The 26,557-nt window shown below is 43.5% G+C and overlaps 2 protein-coding genes across 10 annotated transcripts in view; both read left to right on the top strand.

Annotated features, from left to right (window-relative positions):
* Positions 1-7,360, top strand: part of LOC102108514 (galactosylgalactosylxylosylprotein 3-beta-glucuronosyltransferase 1-like) — a 28,247-nt gene extending 20,887 nt beyond the window's left edge. For all 6 annotated transcript variants that reach the window (XM_005523901.3, XM_088051412.1, XM_088051411.1 and 3 more), the window contains exons 4-6: positions 92-388; positions 872-979; positions 4,006-7,360. In XM_005523901.3, the coding sequence (XP_005523958.1) occupies positions 92-388; positions 872-958 (384 nt within the window). In that variant the 3' untranslated portion in view covers positions 959-979; positions 4,006-7,360. The remainder of the gene's footprint in view (positions 1-91; positions 389-871; positions 980-4,005) is intronic.
* A 2,673-nt stretch (positions 7,361-10,033) lies between these two features.
* Positions 10,034-25,657, top strand: LOC102108330 (beta-1,4-galactosyltransferase 3-like). Of its 4 annotated transcripts, XM_014253299.2 has the most exons (8): positions 10,034-10,203; positions 11,602-11,781; positions 18,543-18,778; positions 20,420-20,610; positions 21,223-21,345; positions 24,032-24,136; positions 25,066-25,229; positions 25,326-25,657. In XM_014253299.2, exons 1-7 carry the CDS (start codon positions 10,056-10,058, stop codon positions 25,205-25,207), a joined length of 1,125 nt encoding a protein of 374 aa, XP_014108774.2. In that variant the 5' UTR covers positions 10,034-10,055; the 3' UTR covers positions 25,208-25,229; positions 25,326-25,657. The 4 variants fall into 4 exon arrangements, with proteins under 4 accessions (XP_014108774.2, XP_087908240.1, XP_005523957.1 ...); XM_088052114.1 differs by having other exon boundaries at positions 25,066-25,657; XM_014253300.2 differs by lacking the exon at positions 10,034-10,203 and adding an exon at positions 11,229-11,367 and having other exon boundaries at positions 25,066-25,657.
* The last annotated feature ends 900 nt before the right edge of the window (positions 25,658-26,557 follow it).

The following is a 26,557-nucleotide window of genomic DNA, read 5'->3' as shown; positions in this document are numbered from 1 at the left end:
TGCCAATGAAAGCAGAGGATGGTGCACTAATGGGTTGGGACAAACATGGCGGGGTTGAATTCTCACAGCACTGTCTCCTTCTGGCACACAGATGCGCTACACAAGGCGAGTCTCAGTCTGGCCAGTGGCTTTTGTCGGGGGGCTGCGATATGAATCCCCAAAAGTGAGCCCAGCAGGGAAGGTGGTGGGCTGGAAAACCGTCTTTGACCCTAATCGTCCCTTTGCTATTGACATGGCTGGGTTTGCTATCAGCATCAAGTTGATTTTGGAGAAGCCTCACGCCAGTTTCAAGCTGGAGGGAGTTAAGGGAGGCTACCAGGAAACCAGTCTGCTGAAGGATTTAGTGACTATGGATGGGCTGGAGCCCAAAGCAGCTAACTGCACAAAGGTGAGTAGTACAAGAAATCTCAAAGATACAATCTCCTTGCTTAGTCCTGGCTGCTTTTACAGCCTCCTGCCATACTCTTCCACCTTCCAGTGTGCCTGCCTTGTGCTGGCACATGTCAGTGCCAGATGACGCTGGGACAGACAGATGGACAAAGCCTGCTAAATTCTTCACAGATGTGAAGCTCAAAGAGACCTGAGGAGCAGTGCTAGGCATTCTGTGTTAATAAAGAATCTCAGATGTACAGATTGGTTCTACAAAATCCAGGAGGATTGGCAGAGGGTTGACTCTGGAATTTTGCTCTAGAGCGATCCCTCCTTGTCACTGTTTCATATGCTGGTGAAGTGTCCCAGGATCAACCCCTTTGAATCACATGCTTCAAACATCTGTGAGCCTCACTTTCCTGAGGATTCCACCCCATGGGTGCAGTACTCTCATAGTTTCCATGCTATTCATTACACCTGAACTCTTTGTGCTTCCCTCTAGGTGTTGGTCTGGCACACAAGAACTGAGAGGCCCACTCTAGTTAATGAAGGCAAGCGTGGGTTTACAGACCCCAGAGTAGAGGTGTAAGCAGAGAGCCAGCTCCAGGGTGTGAGTATCTTTGTCTTTATTGTTTTCAGCTAGGCAAATAATCTGTACCTGTTTCCTTATTTCTGCTATTATTTCCTCAAAAATTGCTTATGTGACTGCTCCAGTAATTCACCATGCCACCCTTTGGACAAAAAGTTGATTCTCATCTTTATCCACATATGTTCTTTATTTCTTGCTCATTCAAGCTTCCTTGCAGACCATATGGGAGTTTTGCCTGACAGAGAGAAAAGTGACAGCAGAATCCCCAGTTTCACTCAGTATTAATGACAAGCCAAATTTCTTGCCCCTGGACTCTTTCATCCAGCTCCAAACTCCCTCTGGTGTGGGAGTTGTCCTACAGCATGGAACAAGATCACACTCCTGCAGGCAACCTTTTGCCTCAGCAGCCCTGCCACCTGTGCAATGCTTCATGCATCCCCCTTCAGCTTTTATCCTGCATAAACAGCTGTGGTGTGGGTGCAGCAGGGAAAGGCTGATGGAATGCTTAGAGCACCTCAGAACAAGAACCAGCAAAGCACAACCTACGCAGACTCAGTTTGAGGTGCTTGGTACCAATGCTACCAGAGCTAGGAGTACATCTGCTGGTGAGGAGAGATAGTGGATGCATTAGGAAGTGCCTTTGCAGCTCACAGAACCAGGTTCAGCAGCAGAATGGGGGATTATGGCAACCACCACGGGTGACAGCAGGAATGTATCAGAGATCATTGATATGTTCTTACAAAGAGAATAATGATGAAGTGTCCAGATGCCATGCCCTCTGATCTCAATGGCAGATTCCTGCCCCAAAAATCCCAAAAGAATGAAAGCATCCCAATTTCGAAGTACCCAGCTCTTTCTGAAATGACTCATATCAGTGTCAGGACACAGGATGCTGAATGATTTAGTCCTACTTTGGAAGATATTCCAGGAGTGCTTTTAGTTTTGACCCTAATATACACCTCAGCTCAGCTCTACCAGTGGAAATAAAACTGATAGCTTTTATACAGGCAGTCATGAGTATTTCAACTCCTGCACTGATCTCCTGTGTACATCACTAGTAGCTGCACTCAGCATTGCCACAGCACCTCCTCATCTCTGAGTGACAGCCACACAAAATAATGCAAACCAATCCCAGTGCCTGCACACCCAGCAGCAGATGGAAGAGTCTGGAGACAGTTATCTAAACACAGACACCTGGTGCCACCATAGGGACCCTGGGGTAGTCTACTTGTCCCTCCTATAGGGCACAAACCCTGTACCATTTCTGACAGCTTTTTATTAATATTATAGATATCCTGGAAACCCACTAATTCTGCAAGATACCTGTGCTTAGGCGGTAGCTCCTCTTTTCACCAGTGCTTTTGTGAGATCCACTAGCAGCAACAGGCTCATTTTGCACACTCACCCATGCTGAGTCTGCAGTTGCCTAAAGCTATGATTGCCCAAATTCAGCTCATAAGGACTCACAGTCCAGTTAACTGCTCTGGAGGAATCACTTACTTTGTACAGGATGAGCAGGCCTATAAAAACTCAGACAGATTAAACCCTCCTTGCCTACTTGCAGAAGGAGGGGTTGACTGCTCCATTGGAGATGCACAGCGAAGACATGATGTTTTCACAAATGTGCCATTTATGGATGGGCACTTTTGTCCTCACATCTCTCCCTGGCCAAACAGCCATCCTCCATAAGAAATGGCACCAGCTGTGGAGAATCATGAGAATGGCTCCCTATGAGTCATTTGTTGTGGGAAAGGAAAGCAACCAGTCTAAAAGATCAAGACACTGCCACTGATTCACCAGCAGGACTTGCACCTTTATCAAAGCCATCCTCTCCAATGGTTTCAAGCAGATTGTTGGCTGGATCAGTCCGGCAGATTTTTAAGGATCTTTGCACTTGCATTAGCAGTCATTTTGACCACAATCCTTTCTGTACCACTGTCTGTCACGTGGGGCAGCTGCTCTGACACATCAGGTTGGCAGGTGGCATCTACTCTAGGAGACACATGCAAGGTAAATTGCTTGACAATCAAGGGCAATCAAGAAAAATTGTTAGATTGCATCTCTTAAAAGTTTAAATTGAGATCTTTGCTGAAGGCTACAGAGTATTGGAGGTTCTTACCTTGAAGGCTGCTGAGCTTCAAAACCTTGGTAGACATGATCTAGATAAGCCAGAGTTGAGAAAAAAAAAGAGGCAAAATTGCTCCCCTGAGGCTCTTCTGTTCTTAAACACAATAGGAAGAATGTTTCTATCTTTCCCTCCTGCCAATTAGTCCTCCTTGAGGATCAGATCAAACCAGTTAAGTCCAAGACCTCCCAGAGCCCTCCTTCCCTTTAAATCCTGCAGATGTGAGTCAGGCAGACATTGCTTGGTGTGGGATTTGGTACTCTCCTAATCTCTAATTGGACCACTTGCATGGCTGCTTGCTACAGAGCAGCCAAAAGCTATCACAGCATACATCCCTGCCAAGTGTCGTGAAACACCCTTGAAACACAGGCTTTGGCATCTGAGAACAGGAAATGGAGATTAATTTCACCTCATATTTTTTTTTGTTAAAGTCCTGAAAATTATCACAGAAGACTGGTGTTATAAAAACTACCTATTCTTATTGCTAATTTTTACTTACAGGCATCCAAAAGAGAAGAGTGTACTTAGGTTAGCATAGGACTCCTGCTGTTGTGAAATTTGGAAATAGAGAAGGTTCATCTGCATTCACAGCTTCCAGACAGACTGAATAGAGATCCTCAGATCTCATCCTCCTACTCTTCCTTTAAAAAAAATTATCAAAGAAATTAATGACTTTAAGTGCAGACAAAACAAATCTGTCAAAAACTTTCTCTAATTCATAAATAAAATCTCCCAGCTGAGACTCTAGTGCAGATAGAGCAAGCAGCTCTTCAGCCATATCCCAGCCCAAAGCCATGCACAGTGTGGTTGAGGAACCTGTTCACTGATGCCTGCAGGTGTTTTCCTAACCCAGGGGGATAACCCTGTTACACTGGATGTTGTATTTACACCTTCTTACCTCACCTTGTGTTTGTTTTGACAGAGGCAGAGGGCTGTGATTGTTCCCGAAGTTCATCAGCAACCATAGCAACTGTGCACCCTGCCCGTCCTGCCCAGAGCTCTGCTCCACTGCTGGAGGATGATAAACACCCCCAAATGTCACCACTCCAAACAGCTCCCATTGCCCAATGAGGTGGTAATAAGGAGGGACAGAGCTGAGGTGGTGCCCTGAGATTCTCCCCACCTAGGAGAGAAGTGCTTCCCTTCCCTGCTGGGCCCTGTACTTTTAACCGTTTATTAAAACTTACTAGATGTGATCTTTATTCTCTGCTGTGCCAGCACAGAGGTTGAAATCCAGGAGGGGTGCAGGTGCCTCCAAAGGTCTCTCCTGGCATATTGCAAAACCTGAGCTTCAGTACAGCCACTGCAAACTGCACTAGTTCAAGGACAGGAGTTGTCACTAAAGCACAAACATGGACTTGCTGGCCTGAGGCTGGTGTGCTCTCAAAACAGCTTTAAAGCAAAGGTGGCATGAGAATCTCTTCCTCTGAGGGTTGCACTCCGATATATACACAGCCTTCAGTGCTGGAGAGGAAGCTGTGCTGACAAACCTCATCTGGGATTTGGGAGTTCAGAAGGGATCTGGTGCCTGTCCCTCAGCTCAGATCTTGAACTGTCCTCGCTTAAGGTTGTTTTGGAAAATGCCATCTCAGATCTCCAGGCGCAGATCCCTCTGGATGAAGCTCCTCTCCTGCTCCAGGAGACGTGGCAGGTATTGTACCTCAGAGGTCATGCCTCTGTGTCTTGCTGCAGAGAGCAGAAACCAGGGGCAAAGATGGGTGGACCTGAACATGTTCAAGGCCTGAAAGCCTGCTGCAGCACCATCAGGTGCTTCAGGAGCCTCAAAGCATGTGCATGGACTTGTTTCCTAGACCTCCAGAGAGGAAGACAACTCTCTGAGAGGGAGGTGGGTGAGAAGTGCTCTGAGAAGAGGAACCCTCAGCCTGCACCCATCTGCTGTGAGACATCAAGGAATGTGGAGACATCATCGGGTAACCTATCTTGAGCACATACATGACAACTGAAATAACAAATGTGGCAAGGTTTTCCAGCTGAACTTTGAAAGGAGTGTGTGGTGCTGTGAAGAGAGAGGAGTCAGTGTCATGTGGAAGGGTTTCCCTTTCCCTCAATAAAACAGGAAGACAGCCAGGTGGGAGGCAGCCTACAAAACAGGAGGTGCAAATGAGGACCGAAGGAAGGATGCACTGGATTAAAAGCACAAGTGTTGGTACCATATGTGTGTGTGGGGAGTGGTGTCGCTGTGACTTTTCCAGGAAGATTCCTTGAATGACCCAGAAACCCCTCTGAGCAGATCTTTAAAACCTGCTTCACTCAGGCCATGAAAAACAAGGCTTAAGGCATTCCAAATACATCAAGGATTTCACAGCTGGGAAAAAGTTATAAGCAACTGAGTCAACCCTTGCCCAAGAAATTCAGGGCTAGCAGGAAACTTATTTATTTGTTGATTTATTTATACTAGAATTCTTTTCTGCCTATTCCTTGTTTAGTTTTGATTTTTAGCTTAGGTCACATGACATATTCATGAAGAAAGAATATTTTCCCTCTTGCCTCAGAACAGTAGAGCTCAGTGTTCACCAATGAATGTCATATGTTCTGTGCTCCCTGGGGTTTCTTTACAATGGTATCTTAAACTGGCAAAATAATCAGAAACACAGCAAGGGGGGCAGTACAGCAAAAGAAATTACAGTTCTTTTATGCAACAAACGTGGGTGGCACTAAGTTTCTGGCTCCCAAGCAATCACAATGAGGTAAAAACATGAGCAAAGGACTGCCTCACTCAGTAGACAGTCCCTTGGGATCTCAGGAAGCCTCCATGAAGGAGGCTCTCTGAAGGGTATCTGAGAGAGGGAGTTGGTCCATATTCCCTCAATGGAGAAGGAGCAGCCACACATCCTGCTATAGGATGGGGCCAAAGTGTGGGAGAAGCAAAGGGGATGGGATACCTCCTTTCAGAGAGAGAGAGACAGGAGAAATCAAAGAATAGGCAACAACTAGAGAAATGGAGACTGCATTTAGCGAGGATAAGGCCAGGGTCTGTCTGGATGAACACACCAGCAGTACAAGGCCACCCTACCAGCTGTCTCAGCATGAAGAAAATACTGAATAGGCTGAGAAAGCAATGTATTCTCTGGGCTGTACACAGGTCCTTACAGAACTTACAGGCACCAGACAGCACAAAGGAAGTCCAGCATCCACAGAATGCTTTTCACTCTGCATTTGTCAGAGCTTTTTGTCCTGCCCTCTGCAGAAGGTAGCAGGGCTTGCACTCCAGTGGGCTTTGCCAGCCCATCCTGCCACCAGGCAGGTGGGGTCAGTGCTTCTACCCAGCATGAATCCAAGATTAAGCCCCCTTCTTTATGGTTTCAATGAATGAGCAAGAGCGAGGGAATAAAGAAGTTGATCTATGATCCTCCACTTTCTCCTCTGAGATGGGCAAGGTTTCTGCCTGTATGAACAGGAGAGATGTGGTGATTAATTCTCTGGCCTTTAATCTCACACAGGTCCTACATAAGGTTTAGGCACTGACAGTGAGTGTTTGTAGCAAGGATCTATTCCTGTTGCAACAGTTCCTACCACACACGTTTTTAGAGAGTGATTCTCTCTACATCCTTAAAAGAAAGCAAAATTACTCTTTCTGTATGTACTACTCTGTTAGTTCAGTCTTGGTCAGAGTCGGCTCTCAAGACCAACCTATTGTACCATCTCCATTCTTGCCGCAGCCTGGCCCTGTGGAGCAGACCCTCTGTGAATCAAGAAGTTCTGTCAGTCATTACACTGTGCAGAACCAAGACCTTGTATGGACAGCATGAATGTACACAGCTGATATTCCAGGCTAGCAGACAGATTAACCTGTTCAGTACAAGTACTCTTTTCCCTGTAGAGCAGCAGCCTGAGGACAGCAAGGACTGCTGCTGGCCGAGGCGTATCAGCTAAGAGTGGGCGAGTAACAGGCACCACAGGTTAAGATGGTTGTTCACCAGCAGAGCAGCGTGGGAGAGCCCAGGACAGAAGCAGCTGTCAGGGTTACAGGCTTCAGGGAAAGTGTGTGCAGTAAGGAGGGAAGCCACAGATCAAGCCTGAAGTGTCTAAACAAGAGAAGGCATCCCAGTGCCCAGTTTTTACTAGCATATTAGTACCTGATACTCATGTTCTCTGAGATTCATCCAACTCACCAACCAATGAATATTACTAACCTTTCCTGTTGCAGAAAATACTATTGATGAACAAAAGAGAATGTTGAGAAAGTACTTTTTAATGGTTATTTATTTATATTGAATGGTACTAGAGCATTATTAAATATGATGTGAATAGTATGATATTGCACTGTCTTGTCTGCAGCCTAAGTGTTTGCTCCTTTTCCAGGAAAACACAGAAGAATCTATAATGGGAAAAGTATCTATTTTAGGTGTTCTCATTTCAAGGCTACTCATTGCACTCTTCCTCTGACCTAAATGTTACAAGAGAAAATCAAGCAAAAACATTTCAGGTCCCTGAGACCGGTGCCTGCATTATGGAGATACAGGAAATAGGAGACAGGAGAATATTGCCTAAAGTCCATAGTCTCATGGCATCTCTAGCAGTCATTTTGGGCATGGTGACCATCTCTACTGAGATTGCTCTGTAAAGGTGCTGACCGTGACTCAGTAGTGAGTGGTGGTCAAAACATAGGGCAGGCAGCCAGTTCTCCATCCCAGGGGAAGGGTGTCACAAGCTGTATTAGTGAAATGTTTGTTTGTCAGGAGTCCACTGCTGGCTATTCCATAAGCCTGGGAGAAGCTTGGATATCCAGGTCCTGTTTCTAAAGTGCTCACTAATTTACTCCATCACTGGTCAAGGTACATGACATCAGCTATCCGGGTTTTCTAGCAGCAGAGCATCCACCTCTCAGAGACATGGAAGAATTTAAAACTCTTCTGAGGAAGTCTTTCTAAAAATTTAGCATACTAGAGAACAAGCCAAATTCTTACCTCTGTAATAAAAAAAACACATTTACAAAGGTGTTGCTAGAACAATGTGAAGTTTACAAGTCAAGCTCCTGCAAAAGGCTGAGAAAGAACCACTGTGGCCAAAGTACTTGAAACTTCCACCTCACTAGAAAACACAGTACCATGGTTCAAAACCACCTCACTCCCCAGAAATGAGGGACAGCTCTGCTTGGCTGAAACCATCCACTTGTAGAAGGACTAATGCTACCTTCCTCTCTCCTTAATGGAAACCCTGGGGACTGAGAGGGCACTAGATAATGCACATTGACCAGAACTGTATGAGCACCCAGCCTGGTATCAATCACTCTGTTACAGCAGCTGTTCCTCTCCTCCTCAGGCCCTGCATTTTCAAGGCAAAGCTTCCCAAAGTCACTTTGCTGCGCTTTCAACAGGGATCTAGTGCAGCCCCCAGGAGACAGGGTATGGAGGAGAAAAGAAGAGAAAAAGACCAAGCAAGAATGAATCTTACTAAACAGAGTGAGGCACTCCTCTCAGTCTCTCATCATGTTCAGGCCTGATTGGAGGTGAAACCACACTTGGAGGGAGGAAAAGCCCCCTCCCTTGGCACAATCCAGAGGCTCTTAGACAAACTTAATTTCAAGCTCTATTGAAGATGGTTTTAGGTTTGGTTTGGGGTTTGTTTTGTATTTTGGGTTTGGTTTTGGTTGGGTTTTTTTGTATGTATTCAATTTAATTTCCCAGGGAGTGTGAAAATGAGAAAGTCAGACCTTTGACTGTGAAGCCAGCCCGGTGCCTGGTTCTTAGAGATCCAGTCTCACATTGTTTTCCTACATCACTGCCCTCAATAAATCTCTGAGCAAAGGTTGCTAAAATGCCTGCCACCTCCCTTCCATGCTTCAGTGGAGACAGTTACATTATTTTTTTTGCATTTAAGCAATCCAATTCCTTTTTAATTCAAAACACACCCTAGTTTCCACAGCTCTGTTTAAAACAGGAGCACTGTGACCTTGAAAAGGGTCAGACCTGCTGGCACCATGTAGTTCTGACCTGTACTTTGCTCTTCGGTCCCGGCTTGCATGCTTTCTGGTGAGGAAAAGGCTCATGGTTGGGTTTATGATCCACTCATTTCAGTGCTGATGGTTGAAGGGGAAGGAGAGGAACTGCAGTTGGTTTGGAAGGCTCCTGAGGGAGACACTCCTAGAGATTCAGCTCTCTGAGCCCGCACAGAAACACGTGCTGGCTGGCTTCTCTGCAAACAGCTGATCTGCCTAGCTGTATTTAGTTTTCCAGTCTGGAGAAAAAAATATACACACAGGTGAAAATACAGATTGGGGTAGGCTGTTTCCATCTGACCTTGGGCTTCTTCTGCCCAAGAACTGGCACAGGGTGGCAGTTTTTACAACTAAGCCCTTACTGCAAGGAAGATAGCAGAGCCACTGATGTGGGGCAGCTCTAATGGGTCCAGCTGCTCCCTCCTCCAAGACAGAGGGAGGCAGACATGCTTTGTCCAAATTCTTCCTACACTGAGATTTCCTACTGTGACCCAAGGAGGAACTGCAAGAGAAACATATAGCACTACTGGCCCTGAAACAATTGCCATCTGCAGCCCCAGGTCATACCATGAAAATCTTGATTCCTTTCTTTGTTTCACAGCTGATGCAGAGATTAATTCTTTCCTGTCCTTGTCATTGTACTTGCCGGAGCTATCAGCAGACAGCAAGGGTTGCTTTGTTTCATGGAGGGGAAGGCAAGTAGGGTGGGTTTGCTGTGATTGTAGAGGGAATAGCACAAGGAGAATGCAAACACTAGAGACTCATTGTGGTGTATAAAAAAGGCAACCTTTGTGGCAGCAGCATTGTGTGGATTTCAGTAAAGCAAGACTTTGCCGGGGGCAGGGGGGGGGGGGGGGGAAGAAATGTTCTCTACATTTTTTATTTAAAAACCCAATTAAGATAAAATTAAATGTGAAATGATGACAATTTGCACCCAGGCCTTAAGCAATCCACTTTAATTGAATAATGGGTTGTTCTTCACAGGAGAATGACTGAGATCAAGTTTCCCAGCGATGTATCCCATACATCTCAGTCCAACTCTGAAGCAAGAGTACTCCCAACTCCTCATAAAAGTAATGTCACTCTCTCCCCCCATCTTCTTCCCATGCCATCCCATTTGGAAGGCAAACAGCAGCACATGCTTCACAAGTCACAGAACAGGTAAGACTGGAAGGGACCACTGGTAATCATCTGGTCCAACTCTCCCTCTCAAGCAGGGTCCCCTAGAGCACATTCCTCAGGACTGTGTCCAGACAGCATTTGAATATCTCCAGGGAAAGAGACTTGCAGTCTGTCTGGGCAGTTTGTCCAGTGCTCAGTGCTGTGCCTGGTCTGGGCCAGGACACGTGGGCTGGCTGCCCAGCCAGTGGCTATGCCTTGGAGCAGGATGCTGAGCTCAGGGAGCCTGCTCCCCCCACACAGGTACAGATTTCCTTTTCATTCTCTCCCCAGTGCAAACGTGGCCAACACCAACTCTTCTTTGAAGCTGTGTAGGAATTTAATATCTGTAAAACGTATTTTCCTCTCCTGCATTTAAGCAAAAGTGGGCACATGAGAGCAAGCAGATGACTGACAGCACAATCTAAGCTCCATCTCTTTACAAAATCAGCCAGAGAAGAGAGGGGCATAAAAGCTGAATTTTTTTGGGACTGCATGGCTGTGGCAGGAGGCCGCTCACAGTGGCCAGGCTGCTGTAGTCCCTTTAGGCGCTGGCTGAGGTGTATCCATTCCACAGAATCACCTAATCAATCAGTTTGGAAAAGACCTCTGAGATTATCGAGACCAACCTATGACTGACCACCACCATGGCAACTAGCCCATGGCACTAGAGCGCCATGTCCAGTCTTTCCTTATACACCTTCAGGGACGGACACTCCACCCTGGGCAATCCATTGCAATGTCTAAATTTTCATTCATCCCTCCCTGACCAGGTTAATAAACAATTTAAAGTGAACACAGCAGTCGGATGTTGACCGAGGAGACGACACGGGGTCGTCGCAGCAGCCACCCCATCCTCCTCCCCCCTCGCCCACAGAGGCGACCGCTGAGGGAGAGGGCGAGAGGACTACATCTCCCAGCATGCCGCGCGGCAGCACGGCCCGGCCTGTGCCCGCCCTGCCCCGCCCTGCATGCTGGGAGCTGTAGTCTCGCCGGAAGGCGGGCGGGGGAGGGCGGGTGCTGCGCCTGTGCCACAGCGAGCCCGTGCCGCTGCCCCGGGGCTCTGAGCGGGGGGGCCTTGGACAGCTCGTTCTCTTCTCCAGCCCGCCTGGCACTGCTCGCACCGGGAAGGGGAGGTCTGGCTTTCGGCGTCCTGATGAAGCCCAGGTAGGGGAGCACGCTGCCGCCTCAGAAAGTTGGAGGAGAAGGAGAAGGAGGGGGAGGAGGAGGAGGAGAAGAAGGAGAAGGTCTGCACAGCGATGTAGCCCAGAACGTGGAACGGCAGCCCGTGGCACGCAGTTCAGTTCCTCACCGCCCTGATCCTGGAGCATGGGCTAAAAACTATGTTCCGCTCCCGTGTGGAAAATCATTGTTTCCTCCTGTTTGTGTTTGTCTTCCAAGCAATATTTATCCTGATCCTTTACCGAGGTGGACCTTCGAATGTGTTTCGCGGGTTTTTAGAGTCGCCTCAGGTGGTGGATTACTCGAAGCCCCATGATGTGTACACAAACCTCAGCTTGTTCACCCGGGCTCCCAGTGAGGACACCATGCCGTACTGCTCAGCGCAGTCCCCAGTCCTGGGTAGGTATGAACCCTCAAACACCATGGGAAGGTGGTTTGAAAGAACCTCTTTGGTATGTCATAACCCTGAACGTGTCATAAATGTAAGTTGTATCTTCTTCAAACTTTGAAACAGGTGTGCTGATGTACTTACACTGACAGAATTTTATTGTGTTAGCAACTCGTGTTGTTTTTATTGCTTATGTGAGGAAAAGTGCTTTAATGACCTACAAATTTCCAATATTAAGAGTTGCAATATCATTACATAGATGTCAAGACTGTAGAGCAAGAGGGAAAACAGTGCATGGTTATAATATCAAGTTAGTAATGTTTTTTTTTGTTTCTTGGAAGTCCTTTGTAAAATGACCCAACAATTCAGAAGCAGCATAATATTGACCTTTGACCATAACTCCTGGGTTCTTTGTCTTAGCCTTATATCAAGGCTGTAGTTCAATATAAATTGATTAAGTTGACTTGAAATAAGCTTAAGTAGGATGTATGAGAATGTAGTTTGGCACCTTGCTCTTCATAGTGATCTTTTAGTTTATGATTGTTGCACATCCTTTGGGCATAGAAACTTCTCTGTTAGACTTAAAAGTCTGGTCACAGGTTGATTTGTATTCACAGCAGTACCAAACCAGAGCTGATCTTTGAAGCATCTGTTGCATTACTAAAACAATTGAGAAATATTAAGTCAGTATGAAGTCAAACCTATAAAGCAGGTGTGTTGCCAATAAAGTGGTAATGCTGCTCAGGCAGTAGCGAATCCCTTTGACTCAGCCAGCCATGAATGGATTAAGTTCCATCAGCATGCACTTACAGCTGGATTGGGGCCACCAGCTTCTTAGAATACTGTGTAGTAAGTTGCTCTTGTCAGGTTTTTCCATACTGCACAGGTTCCTGCATGTCTAAATGTTGTATGCACCTAGCCTTGGACTGCTGTTCTAGGAAAGCTGATCACTGCCCACAAGGAGCAAATGGTTAACCTTGGTTCACGTGGAAGTTCTGTGGGAAGCCAGTGCTCTTGTGTCAAGTTGCTTATAGGCTGGAGAACTCTGCTAGGACCCTTTGGATGAGCCTGTTCAGACTGCAACTTTGTAATGATGCTTGTTCTTTGAGATGCTTTCTTCCTTTCCCTGTTGCTTGCAATTAAATTAAATACACACAGTATGTATGATGAAATTGTAAGATAGCTTTGGGTGTGTGTTTCAGCATTTCCCTCAGAAATGCCTCTACTAAATCCTGAAATCCTGATAGCACAGAGCCTTTTTGCACAGGTGCCAGGTGTCATGGCCTCAGTGCACTGCAGCCCATTCAGTTCCAGGAAGCTACAATTCCTTGTTTCAGGCTGAATTGTTTTATTTGAAAAAGCACAGCAGAAACGTGACTGCACCTAATTTGTCTCCACTACTGATGAAAATCCTCTGTCCTAAGGAGTTAAATGAGATGGCTTTAGTGTCAAAAAGAACCTAACAATTCCACAGCTTATCTGCAAACCATCAGATAAGTAAAAGTAGTGATGTATATGGAGAAGGCAGATGCAGAGTAAAATTATGCTAATCTGTGCTCCTAGAGCTGGGAAATCTTTTTAAGGACTCTTCTGCCCATCACTGAGTGCTGAGGAGATCGTCCTGCAGGCGGTCTTAGGAGCTAAAATGGAAACATAGTGTTAGTCATAGACAGAAACAAACGGTAAGCTGGCTGGGAGAAAAAAAAGCGGACCATGAGGCTGAGTAATTGTGTAAGCTTTGCTATATGAAAATACTGAGTTGAGCGTATGAACCATTGTTGAGGTGAAACACAAGTAATTTGGAGCACTGATAAAAATTCAGCTTAAGAAAAATAAGGTCTCTGCTACAAATTAGCTTTTACACAGTGATATATCCCTGTAAATATAGGGTGTAAATTATTACTTCTATCACTGCCTGCCAACCTCTTCTGGGTGTTTTGCTTTTTTCTTAACTGAGAAGTGTGCTATTTTGTGAGGGAGGTGTCCTTTGTTTTGTATGTGATGGGCACATATGAATTGAGATATAAATACTTTATAAATGTTTTGAATAGTTGTTATCATCATCTCTCATGAGACTGATGTTTCTTGGAAGCATTATATTGGAGAGAACAATGCCTTTTAATATTAATTTCGTAAACTCTATTAAATGAGATTTCAAATTAGTTCTTGAGGACTCGGCCTCCAGTTCAGAGCTGATAATAAGTCACTCTGCCCACTCTAAAGTGTGTTAAAGTGCCTGGAAGGATGCCAAATGGCTTAAATGGTTTCTGCATCAGGGCTTTTATGAAGTGCAGCATTTCTTCCGTTTATATATGTAGTAGATCATTTTGATAACTATTTGAATGTAAATCAGCTTGTAGCTTATCTGTCTATTTCCTGTCTCCTGAATCTGCAGCAACTTGGTTCTTCCAGGGCTGTGAAGTAAGAATTTAACTATAATTGCTAATCATCTCTGCCTAAGAGGAGCTAGATTCCTGCTGACTAGAGGTACTTTTTAAACACCTAGTGGTGTCCACTGAATGTTTTGTGACCAATAACTTGAAAAGTATTGCAGGTATTCAGTGTCTTCACTAATATTGTGAATAAATTACTCGAGTTCCCTCAAAGGTTAAAGTTTCTACACAAATTACCCATTGCCTGTTTCTTCTTCCTCTGTTTTTAGAAAAAGTGAAGTGCTTATATACCAGGTTTACACTTCATTAAACATAAAAGCTAAGTAGCTTTTAAATTCAAAATCTGTCTCACATTGCATGCATGAGGAAGAAGTTTTGTGCTAGAAGACTTGGCTTTATTTTATTAATTCTGGTTTGGTTTAAAGTGGTACCTTCCTTCATGCATGGTATTTGCTGAACAAGTTGGTATGGCCCTCAAGGACTTCAATAGCTGAAAGTTCAGTCTGTAACTCTGCTGTTTATAATTTGCTCATGCTATGGAAGGATTTTTTTCCCAGCCCTTCTTATAGCAGTTACTGCCTTTCACTCCCATCTGTCATAACCTTTTCATGAGCAGGACCATCTGTTGTATTAAGTAGCTCCTGCTACATTTTTTAATGCTGCCAGAGTTTCTTCTCTTGGATTGAAAGAGAAATAAAAAGGTGGCAGTGCTAAATGCTGAGATTTATTTTCAGATGCCATTGAGGCAGCCTTGTATTATATCATTAGAAACTGATGCTTAAATGAAAGCTGTTAGTTTGATTTTTTTATTTTTTTCCCAAGCACTGGTAGAATTGCACAAATCTGACTCTGGCAATGTTGTGTGGTGCTGCAGCGTCGAGTGCAGCATTCACCCATGCTACTGTTCCTGTTTGTTCATCTCATGTAAGTTCTGATTATTCTGGTTGGCTTTGGTAATTACAGCTGCAAACTCTAAATCTATAGCAAGGAGTTCAGAAGCCCTGGAGTTACTTTCATAAGGTGAGATAGATATGGTCGAAGTCAATAAATCCCCTGATAGGCAAATATGTTGCCTATAAAGTGAAGCAAGCAGGGAGTGTGCTGTCATTGGCACCAGCTGACAACACAGACAGGGAATTGTGAGACCTAACGCTATACACTGAAGTTTCATATCCATTCAACACCCTCTGTGTGATGGTACAGGCACAGAAAAGTCTTAGGAACCAGCCCATGGAAAAACTGCTTGGATAATTCAGGCTGTTGATTCTGTACCTTGCCTCAACAGGGATCCTGTGCTTCCTATTGTGTGTAAGATGGGTTTTTCCTGCTTTTCCAAGGTTGTGCTTTGGCGGTTTTATTTATCCCTGTTTGGTCCAGCCTGCAACTGCTCTGTTCACATTTGGGATTTAATTGGATTAGATTGCATTAGCCTTTTGTTAGTTGGACGGCAGGGAGACATGAGAGCCAGAAGGTAGCTTGTAGCCACGGAGCATAGGGCAGCCAGAGATTTTGGGGATATAAGTCACACTGATATTTTTTTTTCCTTCCCTTGGCATATTCTAGATCAAGTTTCTTAGCTGATTTGTTTGAGGTATGAGGCCAGGCAGCATGGGAGAACATGATACTTTGAAAAACCTGGAAAGTGCAAATGTCACACTACTGAATGATGTGCTTGGGTGTGGAAGGAGATAGCAGGAGTGAAGCTGTTCATATTATCTTACTCATACCCTTACATTTAAATTAAGATCTTATTTTTTCTGGAATTTAAGGGTTATTTCTACAGAATCTTACTCTGCAATACAGAGTCCCAATTGTTTTATAGAAAACAAAACCCTGCCTTTTTGGGAGAATAAAAGGGATTAATTCCCTTTCTTATATTTTTCTTAGTGCAATGATCTATAGTTGAAATCCCTGAATGTAATACTTCTTTAGCAAGCTCAAGTTGTCATCAAATCAGTGGTTAATGGTGCTTTAGTTGAAAGATCTGATAACCAGCAAGTCCGTAAATCTAAACAGCAACATAAACTACAAGTTGATAACACTGTTGGACTGATACGTGGGGGTCTTAAAGGTAGAAAAGGAGCCTGTGTGCACAGAAGTAGGAAATAACATCATGAAATCTTCACTGTGAATGTGACCTAGATTCATAGCCCACAGAATGATTTTCTGAAGAGCCACCCTTCTGTTTCAGGTACAAATATATGGCAATGTACTCTGCTTTCCTGCTGCGAGTAATGCAGTGAAAATCAAATTCTCTTGTATTTTAAATAGTTGGAGAAGGACTGAAAAGTGGTATTTAAGAGTCAGCTATTGCAAAATCTTGCTGACAAGCAAAAGTCAGGCCTTCTTTTTAAAAACAAACTTACAAACAAAAACCAATGAACAAAACCCATGCTGTGGGATTCAGACCAGACGTTTTTGACAGCATGAGAAATGGGATCAGTGGCTCTTCAGACTGACCTTCAGGAAATGCCATTTGTGTGTTCCTTGAGGAAGGAAAGGAGACATCAAATATGGGTTTGCTCTTCAGAAATGTGAAGCATACCAACTTCCTCACAGGAGCAAAATGTTCCCCGTTCAGAATGGACACTTTGAATTTTATGGCAAATTTAGCCTTGATCTAAAAAACCTGCACCCAACCCAAAACCAACCAACTGAACCTCAAAAAACCCAAACACCCAAAACCATTGAAGGGTTATTGCTTCCTTCTGTGTCAGTAAAACAGGATGTGGGTGTGGGCAGGCTCAATTTTTTTTCTGTTTGTTTTTGTTAGAATTGTAGCAGAGATTTGAACATAGGATGGACTGGAAGAAGCATATCCTGGACTCATGTGCTTATTTAGTCTTAAAACACACCTGTACCTTCTCCTGCTCAAATTACAGTTTCTAAACACCAGGTCTAAATATTTTCTCTCTCTCAGGCTTCATTATCTGATGGTTTTCGAGAGAATAATTTATTTCAGTGGTTTAAGAGGGAGTCTAACTTACAAGATACTGAAATCTGATTTAGGACAACCATAGCTTTAGTTATCAGCTTGGAAAGAAAAGAAAATCTTGTTTATAGCTATTTAAAAAGAAACAAAACCAAAAACCAACAACAACAACAAACTTGCCTTACAGACTTCTGGTGCAAAAAACCATTTTGCCTTTGGTAGCATGGCCTGCAAAGAACTTTTGAATAGAACTGTCCTTTAAAATTGCCAGTTTCTAATTATGACTTGGGTGAAAGTTTTTCCCTAGCTCATTTAAGCACTGGATGTTAATCTTGTTTTGCATCTGTGTTTTAAAAGTTCACAGTTGTAGGAAACCATTAAGACACGCTATGATTTGTGTATAAATACAAGTCTTTTTGCTAGTTCTGGAAACTTTTCTCACTGCCCAGGAGGACAGGCATTTAGATAATTGTAGAATCTGTTTATTCATATTGTAACAATGAGATTTGTGTTAAAATGGGTATTGACACTTTATATGAATTCTTTTTCACTTATTACTGTCAGTATTTTTCCATCTGAAAATGGAAGAATTCATGTAAAAATGTGTATATTTTTTAACTAGGCAAAAACTCTTGAACATATCCAGTATATTTTGTATTTAAAAATGAAGTGCTGAGTAGAGGAACAATCATATATAGTTTCTTCTGCTCTCCTGTGCCTGTTTCAGAAAATATAACATCTTTCTTCTTTCTCAGTTCTGTCATCTGCTTCTCCCAACATTTTAAAGTACTGCCTGCTTATCACAGTGTATAAAATGAAATAATATAGCAAATTCAGCCATTGTGGCATGTGATTATAACATCAAATTGAACTTGAAATGCTTTTAAAGGTGGAGCTGCCATTTCCAAAAGCATTTGTATTCATCCAGGCTTTAAACTGTTTTGGCCCTGACCTGCTGAATATCCACTTGCACATCTCTGTCCTTGAATCTCTTCTGAAAGAGGCTTAGAGAAATTTTCCAGATAGGTAGCAAAAGCAGATGTGTCTGTTCATCTTGAATAATTTTCAATGCTATTTCTTTCAGCGAATACATTTATTCAAGGATCTCATCTAAGCAACACAAGACTGCAGTAGGCAGCCAGTCCCAGGGAGAAGCAGCTGTGCAGCAGCCCAGTGAGACTTGCTGGCCGTGCCAGGGCTCAGGATGCCTGGCAGGCAGATTGTCCTCCTGGTGCTGAGCTGGGAGCCACTCGCTGTGCAGCAGGGAGAGGTGGCCAGCAGGCAGCAGTGAAATTTATCATGGGGCCACATCTGCATGGGTTTTGTTAATTCTCCTCTGGTGGGGCTGCTACCTTAAGGAGCAAACATGGGTAGCTGATCTGGTAGGTCTGAAAAAAGGTGGAGAAACATCACTGGTCTTACTTGTTTTTTCTGTCTCTCCTTACAGTTGGTCCATTAACCATCACCTTCAGGGTGCTCCCTAGTGAAAAGATGATCATGAAAAAAAATCCTTTTGTTCAGTCTGGTGGCCACTACAGGCCACCTCACTGCTTTGCCCGCTACAAATCCGCCATCCTTGTGGCCTACAGGAACCAGGAGAAGTACCTTCGCCATCTTCTCTACTATATCCATCCTTTCCTGCAGCGCCAGCAGCTAAGTTACACTATCTACCTGATTCAGCAGGTAAATCCAAGTCAAATGTGCCTGCTGGGAAGCTCAGCTACACCACTTAAGAGCTGGGTTCTCAACAAGAAATGTCACTCTTCTGATGCGGAAATAATGTTTTATGTGTGGGCTGAGAGGAGGTCAGATATGCTGTCCCATCTCCATGACTGCTAACGATTGAAATACCATACCACTTGTCAAGATCATCATTCTGCTATTAATTGGGTCTGTTGTGAGTTTTTTTCCTGGGGGTATAAATTTGTCACTAAATGGTTATGCTATTTTGAAAGTAAACCAGCGGGAGAAATGAACCCCCACACAATCACCTTGAGAAAGATTTCAAGTCAGAACTGTAACCTGAGAGAAAGATTACAATAAATGCATTAATACAGAAATACTGGCTCAAAGTGACAGAGTATAGACTGTCGCCCTTTGGGTCAGGATGGTGGTCACAGTCTGATTAAGTGATGGTTGCAGTGTCAAAAACAGTGGTCCTGTAGAAGGTCTGGTCCTCCTCTGGGTCCCCTGAGCAGTGGTGGTGTCCCAAGTCCCCAGATTGAAATTATATGAGGTCAGGTTCAGATGGTACTTCCCCCAGGCCAGGGAGTTTCCCAATGGAGTGATGTAGTCCTGTGAGGAATGGAATATTTTTGGAGTCCTTGGAGTTGTTGCTGCCAATCGAACACCAAAAATCAGCTGTTCTGCTGGTGCCATTGAGTTCATGATGGCCCCTTGGCAGAGACCCTTCAGGATAGGTGGGACTGCTGCTTCACCAGAGGGAGTTACCACAGCTGAGTCCCTGGTGTGAAAAAAAAGAAGCACCATCCTGCCTCAATTTTTTCTTATCTCTGCTTCTTTTTTCCTTATCTCGTTTAACACCCAACTGTAGCCTGAGGGATGGCTCTTTGCTGGGCAGCTGCTTCAAACGACCCATCATTAATACTTTGTCTGAAAATGATGTAGAAGAAAGTAGAATACAGAGTTTGGTTACTCCCCACAGTAGCACTTTCCTTTTGTAATCCAGGACAGTGATAATTTGTATTTTCCTCCTTTTGAGATTTGCATGTGGTTTGTTTCTAGCTTGTCAGTGTGACTACTGAGAAAAACCCTGGAGACTAAATGCTGAAGTGAACTTGATATTTTAGTCTGTATCTAATACAGACATGTGGCTTAGCCCTGCTGTGGGGCAGCCTGCCCAGGTCAAACAGCTTTTTGTACCTGAATGGTACAAAATGGACTGGTGTTGCAAAAGGTCAGTGGCAAGGGAGCAAGTTTTGGATTCATCAATTAAAACCAATAGTTTGTTGGGAGGGCGAAGAAGCTTTTTTGTTTGACCAAGATATTTTTTTTCATTTGTAAGTTTTAGTAAACAGTAGTCAGGGAAAAAGTTTTTGTGGAAATGTGCACCTGAGGATTGGCTTATAGGTGTCTTGAAAGTCAGCCTTCTTCAGGTGCCAGCAGTGTATAGCCCCTGACAGCAAAGCTGAAAATTGCTGAGAATGTTGTAAAGAGGATGGATGACATTTTCAAAGCTGGGAGCATGGAATTTGCAGCCAGTACTGATTCATTCAATTGAATACAGCTTTTTGACTAAAACAAATTTTAACTGAGTTACCCTCTTTGTTGTTCTGGTGAAGAAATGTAGGTTTTCTTTTCCAGGTAGGGACTGGTTCGTTTAACCGAGCAAAGCTGCTTAATGTTGGTGTCCGGGAAGCCATGAAGGATGAAGAGTGGGACTGCCTTGTCCTACATGATATTGATCTGGTGCCTGAGAATGATTATAACCTGTACATTTGTGATGAATATTATCCCAAGCACATGGCCAGTGCCATGGATAAGTTTCAGTACACGTAAGTGCCCCCATTTTGCTTTCTGTGGATATATTTCAGTTGGTTCACTTTCTGTTAGAAAGCATGGGTGGGAACAGTGAATGACAACTTTTATGAGGTTTTTTTGTGCGTTAGTTTTGCAGTAGTGACTTCCTAGAAAAGGATATTTTTGACCCAAGCATGCAATCTTCAATGTTTCCTTGCCTGTAGTTCCCTGTTCCACAGTTAAATCAGCCTGGCAAATGACTGGCAGGTTTCTTTTGACGTTTCTTCAAGAAAAAGTAAAGGGTGGGAAGATTGGATCATGTGGAATATGATGTGGTAGGATAGAGGTACTTTAAACTGATCCAATATATGAATTTTGAAACCAGCTTTACTTTGGTCAGTTTTGGGGGAAGGTAGTGGGAAACAATGAAGGGAATGGAACATGGTGGGAATTATACTGGGTTTACTGTTTTGGGGTTTGGCGTCGTCATGACAGTGCCTGCAACTATGCAATTAATGTATTGTGACTTGGATCACGCTGTTAGTTGTGGAGGACAGGCATTAGCCTTCAGTAGTGAACTTTAGTTTTTTGTTGGTTGGTTTTTTTAGGAGGGTGGTGTTTGTTTGCCTGTTTGTTTTCTCTTTTAGATTGCCATACAAATCCTTTTTTGGAGGTGTGTCTGCTCTGACTCCAGAACATTACATGAGGATGAATGGGTTTCCCAATACATACTGGGGCGATGGTGGTGAAAATGATGACATTGCTACAAGGTACATGCACAGGACAGGCTTGAAATGCATCTAAGCTGTCAGGTGAAGCCTAGCAGCACCCTAGAAAAGGAACCAAAGACATCATTCCTTAATGTGCTTGCAGTATCATTATAATCCCAAATGGTGTTGGTATTGGGAATTCTTAATGTCAGAAGATGCTCAGTACCAGTCACTGTGTGCTGGGAAAACAAAGCTTTCTCTTTTCTGGGGGGCAGAATGTTATTTCACATCCTTGTACCTTCAGTTCAAGGGGTTATAACCACTTGTAATTGACAAGTGCCTCCACTGATGTTGACAGCCTCAAGGGAGGAAAGGAAACCTGCAAGCTTGACGAATAAGAAGGTACTTAACTAATTCTCAGACAGCTGGGAATTTAAGTTAAGTGCATTTAGGCTGCTCCAAGTGTTACCTAATCACTGACACTTGGCATTAAGGAACACAAGGAATTCTATCTTTTGTCTGCAGTGCTGGTTGATGGAGGAGCCTGTGTACCAGTGTGAGTCAGTGACAGCAAGAGTTGATGGTTTTTCTTGTACTTTGGTTGCCATGGCAGCAGCATTCTATAGATGAGTTTAGTTCCAGGTGCTCTGCCTAATGTGAATTCTTCAAGTACAGAATCATGGCTTCTCTATTCAGCTTTGGAATTGCACCTTTATGATCCAGCACTGAGGCAGGCTCATGGGGAGTTTATAAAACTGAACTGACCATGGAAGCCTTTGTTATTTTGGTCTTGCATAATGTGACAAGTTACATGGGCTTTTTTCAAAGCAGTATTCATCTGGGAATTGAAAGCCAGATTTTTCTAACATAGAATTCCTCCTTTGCCTTTCAGAGAAAGCCAACTACAAGGTTGTATGGTTGTTTAGAGAGGCAGCATTTACGAAAGGAATAGAATGCCAGGAAAATAGATCTTTACATCAAGTACTACAATGCTGGGTCTATTCAGCTGTTCTTAGTACAGCTTAGGCATCTAATTTGGTTTTTGGTACCCAGGGTAGTCATGCCAGTTATGCATAGGAGTGCGCTTCTTTGAAGAGAATTCTGGAACGCAAGTGAATTATATAGCTCCCAAAATAGCCTTTTCTGGAAGGTAATTAGAGCCTATGTTTTCAGAGAAAACTTACACTAATGATTAGCAATGTTTTGGCCCAGAGATTCATGGAGGTCATGGACAACGCTTGTTAATGATTTATTCACATTCTGAAGTCTCAGCCTGCAGAAGTTAGGAATGAACTGGCTGTTCTTCAAGACCAGCTGGGATCAGGATTTTAGGAGGTGCTCAAGCACTTCTTACCATGTCGCAAAAAAATTAATGAATCTGGTTTTTTGACATTTCAGTGTCCAATTTTAAAAAATTCTGTGCAAAGATGAATTCTTTTTTCCTGGGATACTGCTTATTAAAAGCCAAGTTAATGAAAAAAACTGCCAGCTGCTACTTATAGTTGGCAGACTGCAGTACTCTATAATACAAGTTGTAGCAAATACCAGGATCTACCTTTTATTAGAAGAAAACACTATTCTAATTAGAACCACTCATGTGTTAACATTTTCAGCTACAGGAAGGTCTGTTGGGCTTTTCTTAACAGTAAATGAATGTATTAACGGTTCAGTTTTAGTCTCATTTGCAATGCAAAAAACTGTAACAGCAAAGCTAGTTTAGTGTTCTTGCTTTTTTGTCTCTTTATCATTGAATGTGTCATAAGCTTATATTCAGAAAGCAAGAAACTTTGTCTAAAACTCCATCTGAAATAATGGAATTATAACACTGTCAGTGAAGTGTTATAATCATCTGATGGCTCAAGCCGAACAAATATTTTCAATTCTGTAGCCTTTCAGCTTTATAACATTCCTGCTGTATCAGATCCCAATGGAACGCAGTCAAATGCTGCAAACATGCCAGTTAGATAACCTCAATTGTGCAAACATTCATTCTTATATTCACAGGAATTTTCTCTGCCTAAGGGCTGTCATGTGATAACAGAGGTTTGGTAGCCTTAGCACTATTAAAGGCATTTTTTATTGGCAAAGTAACATAGATGCTATCGGAAGTGGGTTGTGGGTTGCTTGAAAGTCACCCAAAATTCTGGGTTTAGAAGCTCTGTTCTGTAATTCTGAGTCTTCAGTTCCTCTTTTCTTATCTAACTGTCCTGCAACTGAGTTTACATATGTTTGTCTGATGCCTGTATTTATCCCTAATCTTTTATGAACCAGTCGAATCAGGCCATTTGAATGACTGGCACTTCTCAAAGAACAGAGAGGCTTAATCTGGTTTTGAAACTCAGGACTGGCTTCTTTTCAGAAGCTGCAAATTTGAGGTCTCTTTTTATTTTTTTTTTTTTTCCTTAAAGTTTAGGTGATGGACCTCTAGGCAGCAAAAGCTCTGCTCTTAAGGAGCAAGTGGAATAATGCCTATTTGTCAAGACTCGAGAGAACTGTTCTGGAATGCTCTGTATGTTGTAGTTCATTCCCTGCTTGCTCTAATCCCCTTGTGCCCTGTCAAAGTGCACTGCAGCTGGGAGCTTTCTGGGCCAAGCCTGGCCTAGAGCCCACTAGAGAAGATCATGTGTCCCTGTGCTGCTTCTGCGCTTTGTTTTTATTGCATTAGCACTGAAAATGATCTCTGACCATAAGCCTGGGAGTGGCATCTTTGTGCCTAAGCAAACACTTTTTTTATGGTGTTTTAAAGGATTCACTTAGCAGGAATGAAAATAGTCCGGACATCACCTCACCTTGGACGCTACCGAGTGATGGACTACAGTGAAGAGACAGAGATCCAGGAGCCTTGGAGGAGGTACCTGCTGGGGCTGGGGGCTACTCTGGGTCTTGTGGCAGGTTGGCTGTTGCTGTCATCTTCCCCAGCACAGGCTACATATGGCCCCATGTCACTGCTGCTTTTTCTGCTTTAGGAAGGCTTTTTAAAAGCAGACCCCAGTCAGTTTCAACTGAATCATTTGGCTCCTGTCTTCACATTTGAAGGAATGATCCTAGTTTCCTGCCTTTTCTTCCTCTTGTGAAGGACACATGGCAGCTAGGAAGCTAACGCATGAGATTTAAGGATTATACATATATATAATACAGGAAGTAAAACTTAAAGGAAAAAATAACTGCCTCTCCTGTAAATAGGGAGATTTCAGTTTGAAGAGGCACTGTATTAAAAGTTCCCAGCATTAAAAGCTTGCTGTTCAGTCTGTGTGGAGTTACAACGTGCCATTAAAATAGCGGAAAGCAATATTCTAGTTTGAAGACATGAGAAAGGTGCTATGAGAGACTTTATCAAAGACTGTTTTATATAGAAGAGCTGGAGGAGGGTGTTGGGTCAAGTGTGGTGGAGGCTTCTCATACCGACAGTGCAGATTTCTCTTTATCATCTCGAAACTCAGGTTTCCATAACCCTGTCAAAAACCTACCTACAGCAGCCTATGTACACCGTGGCTGCAAACTTCTGTGTTGCACTCTCAGGTCTCTGTAAGCTGCCAACAGCTTCGTGGCATGTGGAGACTGTAGATGCTACCTCACTGGTCTCCCTCTCTGATCAGGGTCCAGTCCAAATTGTCATCCTTGGTTGGAACACCCAGTATGAACTCACTCTAATCGGTTCAGTCTGTATGTGGGAAGAATTGTCTCAGGGCTTTTCTGCCCTCTGGAAGACTCTTTCTTCTGCAGCTTGAGCTGCAAATGTTACCTTCTTTCTTCTAACTGCAGGTATTCTTCCTCCCTCAGGCCTCCTTCCCGACACAACACCAGAAAAACATGGAAAGCTGATGGAATGAATACATTACAGTTCAGGCTCCTTTCCAGGACTAAGCATCCTCTTTATACCAAGATCACTGTGGACATTGGATATGCTCCTCCATTTTCTTAAGAGACTGAAAACAAAAGCAGAGGTTGGGTGGCACATCGGCATTTAGCCAATCCTTCCCGTTTTCCTGTGGAGTGTGCCCCACCTGAGATTAACCCTTTTGCCTTTCACTTTTCTTCAGACCGTTTCAGACTTAGAAGAGGCTCCAGGAACAGGATACGACAGATACTGAACAGTCTGTGGCTTACCTAAAAATCATCCAACTCACTGTAAAACTGACTCCTGAGCCATGTCTCTGTGACAGTAAGCTGATCCAAGCTTGTCTGGAACCTTTGTTCAGTAGCTGGATAGATCTGTCCTGCTTTGTACTTAAGTGTTAATTGGGATGCAAGCCATTCTGTCAGATTGGCCTCTGACATGTTGTATTTTGAGAACATGTTGAAGCCAGCTACAGTTCTATAAATAACTTTTGTGAATTTGAGTAAAATAAATGGAGTTATGTGTTTGGCTTAAGAGTTTTACATATAATACTGAATAAGAGTGTAATAACAAAGAGAGTGTTGCCCTGAAACCAGACAAGCCAGAGTTTAAATCCATGATAATTTTTTTCCTGACCCAAATCACCATTGTTTAAATTACTTTATTTTAGCTGCAAGGAATGCAGACTGAATGGGACCTGAGGCTGTAACCCCCTGCTCAGGGCAGAGAAATTAATCTACTACTGCAGCTGTTGCTTAGACATTAAGTATTATTCAAGGCTGAGCTGTCTTCAATATAAAATACTTCTGAGAAATTAAATACTAGTTTTCCCTCTAAGTCAAACATGTCAGCAGTGGAGCTGTGACCCTGGCAGGAATGCATTTGTACTTACCTGACTGTGAGACTGACACAGTCTGCCCAAACCCTTGCCCTTGCTGTAAACTTTCTCTGCCAACTCAGTCTGTAGCACTGCCAGCCAGATCTAGTTATTTTGAGCGTATGACACAGGGTATTTTGGCTTTTTACGTGAAGATACCAAAATGCCTTCATCACTGAAAAGCCACATCCATGCCACTATACTTACAAACATTTAGTTTCAGTCTTCTCCACAATTGGAATAATGTCCTAAAAGAAACTCCCCCAAGCCTGGTTTCGCATCAACATGTAAAGACAGTTAAATACAATGCAGTAAGTCAAGTGCTCCAACCAAGACTTGTGCACAGATTCCGCAGCACAGTGGAACAGCTGGTTGTCCATAGCCTTTCACCTGTTTCTTCAGCAAGATTCACAGATGATAATGGCCTGTGTATACAAATACATTGTACTCTGCTAACAGTGTGGCCCAGAGCATTAAAATATGTGGAAAGGAATTTCTCCCCCTCCAACACAGCTGACTACTGCCTTTTCTTCCTGATCCCTGGAGAGTAACAGGCA

Source organism: Pseudopodoces humilis, chromosome 2, assembly GCF_049639895.1.
Source record: "Pseudopodoces humilis isolate 2021_Gansu_Grassland_sample_001 chromosome 2, ASM4963989v1, whole genome shotgun sequence".
Lineage (NCBI taxonomy): Eukaryota > Metazoa > Chordata > Aves > Passeriformes > Paridae > Pseudopodoces > Pseudopodoces humilis.
The sequence above is the reverse complement of the archived record's forward strand: the minus strand, read 5'-3'. Positions and strand labels throughout refer to the sequence as shown.